The following is a 7,537-nucleotide window of genomic DNA, read 5'->3' on the forward strand; positions in this document are numbered from 1 at the left end:
CCCTTATTTTCTCCATTACTTTATGTTCTTCCTCTAGTGTCACACCTCTCAGCCAGCCCCACAAGGAAGCCGGCCCCAGATTCCTGGGTCACACCTCTTATAGTACTATACAGCAGCCCCATCAGGGGAGCAGGCCTGCGAGAACGGATGGAACACCATTCCCTGCCGGCTCTCCCCTTGCTACAGGTGGGAGAAAGATGAGGTAGTAATTTCCTGCTGGCCTGGCAAGATAGCAGTGAATTACAGCAGCTCCTGAGCCAGCTCAGCTGTGCTGGCAAGCATTCAGGGAGAGGAAAAACCCTACCCACAGCCAGAGAGGAGGGAAGCAGGTGTGTTATTCCCTTTCGCTCACTTGATGGCAAAGATGACAGAGCTAACACGGGCCATAAGATCGCCTCCGCTCCTCCAAAAAGCCATGCACCCCCCAGGATACTTCTCATATTCACGCCTGGCAAAGTGCTTTGGCTGCTGGCACCCTGCTGCGGGAGAGTGAATTAACGTGGTCCTGTGCTACACTGGAGCAAGCGAAGTATGCAGTGTCCCAACTCCTCAAGAGCCATCGCTCCTGACGCCAGTGCTGGGGCCGCGGAGGGGACACCGTGCACCCAGTGCTCAAGTCACTGCATGAATGTGAGAAACGCCTTGAAAATTGCACAAAGCACTGAACAACCCGTGGGCAATTCTCTGTCACAGTAAAACTTCGGTGCAAATGAGAAACCTAACAACTGAAAACAGCTCAGATGTACTGGTAGGAAGCGAAAACCAGCCTCATTTATCTGCCACTTTTTTCCCCCCTTTCCTCTCTGGATTTCTTTGCTCTCCTAATGCAATAAATAAAAGATACAAGCCAGATACACAGGCAAATAAAGTCCTGCGTGTGATACAGATTGCCCTCTACACATTTTTTTTAGGCCAAAGTCTGGTTTTGGTTCTACACTGCTTAAATGCCAGGAATTCAGCAGAGCTGCTCTGGATGGCTAGTAGCATGATCGAGGCTGGTGCCTGGCCCCCATCAGATGCAGTCAGACTTTCTGAAACCAGCCAGAAACATCTGCTCTTGGGGTTGATGCAGATGATTTAATTGCTATAGTTTCTGGAGTAACGCTGAATTTACTGATTGCTTTTAATAGAATGCTCAAAAAGGCTTTCAGACACGTCCTTCACAAGAGGCCATGAAGGAAACTCAGTAATAGTACGATAATTGCATTAGCATCTCCAGTGAGCCCAGGGCTGCACAGTGGTGCATGCCTTACAAGGCACACAGAGAGGCTTTGCCCTACATACACAAGGATAGCAAAGTGGGAGAGAAAGGGCAAAGATCTTCACTGCCCTATATTAATTAAACTGCCCATTATAAGCCTACACCAACGGCTTGGGTGCATCAGCTGAAGCTTTGTGCTGCTCAGGCCAAGGGTGTTTTACCCAACATACCAAAACCTGCCCAGCCCATCGCCGGCCCTGTGTAACTGAGCCTGGGAGCTGGGTAAGACCCTGCACAATGCTGAAACACCAAGAGCATCCACGCAGGTTAGGGATGTTTTGCCATCTCCCCTCCCGTTCTGCCACCTTAGGAACTCCAGTCAGACCCCAGTCAGGCTCCTGACTTGCAGAGACAGCTTTATCTTAATGTTCACACTGAAACATCTGTCATGAGTTTGTGCAAACCTTGTTCCCTGAAAACCCCTTTGCCCAGCAAGGGGCCACGATCCTAGATGCTCTGCTGCAACAGGTGCTACTGGACTTGCCTCCCTTGTGTACAGAGTTAAATAGATATTAGTATGACTGTATCTAGCAAAAGCACGTTGGTGAACATGACACAGGCACATCAGTAACGTATGGACACACTGCATCAATACATGTATGTGGTAGGTATCAATACATGTGTATATGGGCATATACATGCCTGTGTTGCATCCACAGACACATCGGTTCAAAAAAATTGTAGATGGCTTTACCCCTCCACCTCTGGAAAGGGATGTGGGGGCTCCTGGAGGCCACACCACGGCGGGAAGGCAGCAACAGCCAGACACCCCATGGCATCGCACCCTGCAGGGGCTGGGCACCCCACTGCACCCTGCACCAGTGGCTGGTCACCCCATGGCATTGCATCCTGCAGCAGGACAGCAGCAACAGCAGCCAGACACCACACCATACCCCACAGCAGGACAGTAGTGACAGCAGGACACCTCACTGCACCCCACAGCAGGACGGCAGTGGCAGCAGCTGGGCACCCCAACGCACCCCACAGCGGGACAGGATGGCCGCGGCAGCAGCTAGGTACCCCACAGCAGGACGGCAGCAGCAGCAGGACACCCCCGCACACCCTGCACTAGCGGCTGATCATCCCCCAGCACTGCATCCTGCAGATGCTGCCATCCTGCTGCGGGGTGCAATGGGGTGCCTGGCTACTGCTGCCATCCCGCTATTGGACACCTCACAGCACCGTACCCCACAGCGGGACAGCAGCAGCACTCGGACACCCCCCTGCACCCCACAGCGGGATAGCAGCAGCAGCAGGACACCCCCCTGCACCCCACAGTGGGACAGCAGTGGCAGCAGGACACCCCACTGCACCCCACAGCGGAGTAGCAGTGGCAGCAGCAGAAGCAGCGGCAGCAGCAGGACACCTCACGGCACCCCACAGTGGGATGGCAGCAGCAGCAGCAACAGCAGGACACCCCATTGCACCCCACAGCGGGATGACAGCAGCAGCAGGGCACCCCACAGAATCATAGAATCATAGAATAACCAGGTTGGAAGAGACCCACCAGATCATTGAGTCCAACCATTCCTATCAAACACTAAACCATGCCCCTTAGCACCTCGTCCACCCGTCCCTTAAACACCTCCAGGGAAGGTGAATCAACCACCTCCCTGGGCAGCCTGTTCCAGTGCCCAATGACCCTTTCTGTGAAGAATTTTTTCCTAATGTCCAGCCTAAATCTCCCCTGGTGGAGCTTGAGGCCATTCTCTCTTGTCCTGTCCCCTGTCACTTGGGAGAAGAGGCCAGCACCCTCCTCTCCACAACCTCCTTTCAGGTAGTCGTAGAGAGCAATGAGGTCTCCCCTCAGCCTCCTCTTCTCCAGGCTGAACAAGCCCAGCTCTCTCAGCCGCTCCTCATAAGGCCTGCTCTCCAGCCCCCTCACCAGCTTTGTTGCTCTTCTCTGGACTCGCTCCAGAGCCTCAACATCCTTCTTGCGGTGAGGGGCCCAGAACTGAACACAGGATTCGAGGAGCGGTCTCACCAGTGCCGAGTACAGAGGGAGAATAACCTCCCTGGACCTGCTGGTCACGCCGTTTCTGATCCAAGCCAAGATGCCATTGGCCTTCTTGGCCACCTGGGCCACTGCTGGCTCATGTTCAGTCGCTGTCAACCAACACCCCCAGGTCCCTCTCCTCCAGGCAGCTTTCTAGCCAGACTTCTCCTAGTCTGTAGCTGCACAGAGTTGTTGTGCCCCAAGTGCAGGACCCGGCATTTAGCCTTGTTAAACCTCATCCCATTGGACTCTGCCCAGCGGTCCAGCCTGTTCAGATCCCTTTGCAAAAGCAGCAGCAGCGGGACGGCAGCAGCGGGACACCCCCCCCCCCCCAACCCCGCACCGGCCAGAGCTCCCGCCGTCGCCCCCTCCCCTTTCGCCCCTCCGTGCTGGGGGCCGGGCCGCGCGGCTCGGGGGGCGGCGCGGGGCGGGGCGGCGGGGCCGCGCTCGCCCATTGTCCGCGGCGGGGCTGTGCGCACGCTCGGCTCGGCGCGGCGCAGGCTGTGGCGGGCGGTCAGGGGGCGGCTCCGCGCCGCTTCCCCCCCACCCTCCATCCCCGCGGCGCATCGCGCGTCGCCATGGGGCGGCGGCGGCGGCGCTAGCGCGGGGAACGGGCCCGCATGGCCCGCGGGGAGCCCGGCGGCAGCGCCCCGCGGCGCCGGGGCTGGGGGGCGCCGGGCGGAGCGGCCCTCGGCCCCGCGGGGCTGCCGCGGCGCTGACGGCGGCGGGAGGAGGAGGAGGAGGAGGAGGAAGAGGAGGAAGGACCCGATGGCGAACAGCAGCGAGCTGGGCAGCAGCAGCAGCCCGCACCTGCCCAGCGTCGGCGGGATGCTGAGCGCCTCCGGGCTGAAGCTGGCCACGCTGGGCTTGATCCTGTGCGTGAGCCTGGCGGGCAACGTGCTGTTCGCCTGGCTCATCCTCAAGGACCGGCACCTGCACCGCGCCCCCTACTACCTGCTGCTGGACCTGTGCCTGGCCGACGGGCTGCGCTCGCTCGCCTGCTTCCCCTTCGTGATGCTGTCGGTGCGCAGCGGGGCCGCCTGGCCCCACGGGCCCCTGGGCTGCAAGGTGCTCGCCTTCCTGGCCGTGCTCTTCTGCTTCCACGCCGCCTTCCTGCTCTTCTGCGTGGGGGTCACGCGCTACATGGCCATCGCCCACCACCGCTTCTACGCCAAGCGCATGACGGGCTGGACGTGCCTGGCGGTGGTGTGCATGGTGTGGACCCTCTCCATGGCCATGGCCTTCCCGCCCGTCTTCGACGTGGGCACCTACAAGTTCATCCGGGAGGAGGAGCAGTGCATCTTCGAGCACCGCTACGTCAAGGCCAACGACACGCTGGGCTTCATGCTTATGTTGGCGGCCGTCATCGCCGCCACCCACCTGGTCTACATCAAGCTGCTCTTCTTCATCCACGGCCACCGCAAGATGAAGCCGGCCCAGCTGGTACCGGCCATCAGCCAGAACTGGACCTTCCACGGGCCGGGAGCCACCGGCCAAGCGGCTGCGAACTGGACGGCTGGTTTTGGCCGGGGGCCCACGCCACCCACCCTCGTGGGCATACGGCAGGCCACCCACAGCCAGATCAAGAGGCTGCTGGTGCTGGAGGAGTTTAAGATGGAGAAAAGGCTCTGCAAGATGTTCTACATGATCACCTTGCTCTTCCTGCTCCTCTGGTCCCCCTACATCGTGGCCTGCTACCTGCGGGTCTTCATTAAGGCCAGCTCCATCCCCCAGGTCTACCTGACCACCTCCGTCTGGATGACTTTTGCCCAGGCTGGGGTCAACCCCATCCTCTGCTTCATCTTCAACAAGGAGCTCAGGGTCTGTCTCCGAGCCCACTTCCCGTGCTGCCAAAGCATCCAGAGCACCCAGGGCACCATTCTTTGCGATCTCAAGAGCTTTGGGATGTAGGGGGGCTTTTCTCTTTCTCAAAAAGAAAGATGGATATAATTTTCCATGTTTCTGCGTGTGATCTCAAGATCTTGAGTGTGACCTGTATGGGACGTACTAAACCACCACCCAGCACCCTAACCTTAGGCTGTAAGAAGCTATTTTATTTATTTTTCTATATTTTGCGTATGCTCTCTTCAGAACATAAAAGGTCGCTGTCTATGGGAACAGGTACTTGAGCAGAACACCCCCAAACCTTAGGCAGTAAGAAGCTGTTTTTCTTTGTGATTGTGTGGTTTTTAAAAACAAAACAGGGCTCCAAGTTTCTGGTCTTGCTTCTAACGTTTCTAGACATGATTCCAACAGATACGGATTAAGGCCATGACATTTTTTTTGTTTCCCTCTTCCTGTCTGTTTTGATAACGGCTTAACAGTTTTACTCATGTAATATTTGATAAGGGCCAAGACAATTTTATACTAAAGTTATTTTTGATGACCTCAAGAGGTGTTGTTTTATTATTATTTGATTTTAAGTGAAGAGCAAGAAGAGGACGTTCCTAATCTGGTCAGAAGTCAGTTTTTGGTGGGAGCTGTTGGGTTCATTCATTCTCAAATGGTTTGAGTATTTGAAGCAGTTACTTATAACTTTTGCTTGACATGCAAACAGTGTAGAACTAATTTCAATTTTCTTGTTGCACTATTCATTTGGTAATATTTCAGAACTATTTGTGAGACGTGATTTTAAAATATCAACTTTAAAAACAATCAACTATAGCAGTTTTTAAAACCTAGATTGAAATTCATATTTTACTGCCTTTATAGGAAGTTATCTACAAACCTGGGTAATACTTGTACATTTTGACTGTTTTCTTTAATAAAATATTGAAAACCTTTACTGTATGTAATTGTTTCAGAATGGCAGCATTCTGCTTTGCTGACAAGTAACTTGTGTATGTGGAAGGTTGTATGTCTTGTGTCTGAGTAGATTTCACAGCTGAGGTTATTATGGACAAGCACAATCTTTATTTGCTGTTAGATCTCAATTTAGGTGTTTATACCAATAAAAGTGACTGAAGCTATTTTTAAGAAGACTTAAGTTCATGATGGGCAACAGGTTTTAAATAGCACAATTCTTTGTGTCTACCAAAACCAAATTTCTGTTTTAGCTAATTGCTCCTCTGTTAATGGTAGAAAAGAGTGCATAATCGTGGATTGCTACTTTCAGTTGGCAAAGCAGCTTCTTAACATGGTGGCTCACTTAATACTTTACTCCTTTGTGTACTATATTCTTAACGGGTAATTTACCTCTATTAAGCACGGCATTTTAACCTGCTTTACTGTTCTACAGAAACTTCTCTGAAAGTATTTCAGCTGTCAGCCAGATGACAGGAGCCTGACACAACTTTTTAGCCATCTCAGAGAAAGCTGTCCCTGACGTGCTTTCTGATGTATCATGTAACATTTAACAAACAATGATCATCGCAGTGCTAGGACAAGCAGCACTCAAAATGACAGAGATAAGCTCATTTTCCATGAAGAAATCTGCCTTTATGGAGAGTAGTCTAAATTTGTTAGACATCAGCTGGGAAATAGGTGTCCTGACTGTGGAGTGAGCACAGAAGTGTGACAGTTAGATCAGAAGAGGCTCAGGTGGCAGCTTCAGATTGAAATTGGGTTTCATCATTCAGATGATATGAGATGGGGCTTCTGGTTTGGTCTTGTGTCTTGCTTTCCACCCCAAACTCTGATTTGAACACCAGAGGGGGAATGTTTCTTGAAGTGCCTGAGAAGTTTGCAATTCAAGCTTTCCGTGTAGCTGCAGAGAAGGTAGGCAGGAGGGAGATGGAGCTGTACTGATACTGCCAGAGCTGGGCTGAGATGTATGACCACAGATGGATATCTTGAAAACAAAGCGAGACTTAACGTTCATTTCAAAGCTGCTTGAAAATGCATCTGGGTACAGAAGGAAAGCTGTAAAGAACTTCAGATCACAGCAGAAATTGGTTATCAGTTATATTTTCATACTGAAATATCAGGTCATAGCCTAGTGAATCTTGGAGAATAGTGGAGCAGAATTACGTTACAAAGACTTAGGGGCAAAGCATTGGTGCTCTCGCAAGGAATTGTGTTCCAAGTATGCCCTACGTGGCCATTTTAGGTCTTTTCAGCAGGGTTCCAACTTTTGAAGACTCCTATTTCTTTAAAACTTAAGAAGCTTCCTCTGTAGGGGCCTAGAACAGTGATCTCCAACTCAAATCTTGCCTTCTTTTTCCTGATCTTGCTGGTACTCAAGGCAGTGTTTTCCTTATTTTACTCTATCAAAAATGCCTGATATTTTGGCATCCTAGCTTTCTTCCAGGCTATAAGTAGTATGGTTATGATTCTATTTA

General features: G+C 52.5%; 1 protein-coding gene across 1 annotated transcript; it reads left to right on the top strand.

The window, feature by feature from the left end:
- Positions 1–3,944: 3,944 nt before the first annotated feature.
- On the top strand, positions 3,945–6,042 carry GPR27 (G protein-coupled receptor 27). Its single transcript, XM_069865799.1, has one exon. It carries the CDS (start codon positions 4,026–4,028, stop codon positions 5,166–5,168), a length of 1,143 nt encoding a protein of 380 aa, XP_069721900.1. The 5' UTR covers positions 3,945–4,025; the 3' UTR covers positions 5,169–6,042.
- The last annotated feature ends 1,495 nt before the right edge of the window (positions 6,043–7,537 follow it).

Source organism: Phaenicophaeus curvirostris, chromosome 11, assembly GCF_032191515.1.
Source record: "Phaenicophaeus curvirostris isolate KB17595 chromosome 11, BPBGC_Pcur_1.0, whole genome shotgun sequence".
NCBI lineage: Eukaryota > Metazoa > Chordata > Aves > Cuculiformes > Cuculidae > Phaenicophaeus > Phaenicophaeus curvirostris.

Bases quoted from the DNA above. Each gene is read 5' to 3' on its own strand.
- GPR27 (XM_069865799.1), top strand. From the start codon at position 4,026: ATGGCGAACAGCAGCGAGCTGGGCAGCAGCAGCAGCCCGCACCTGCCC.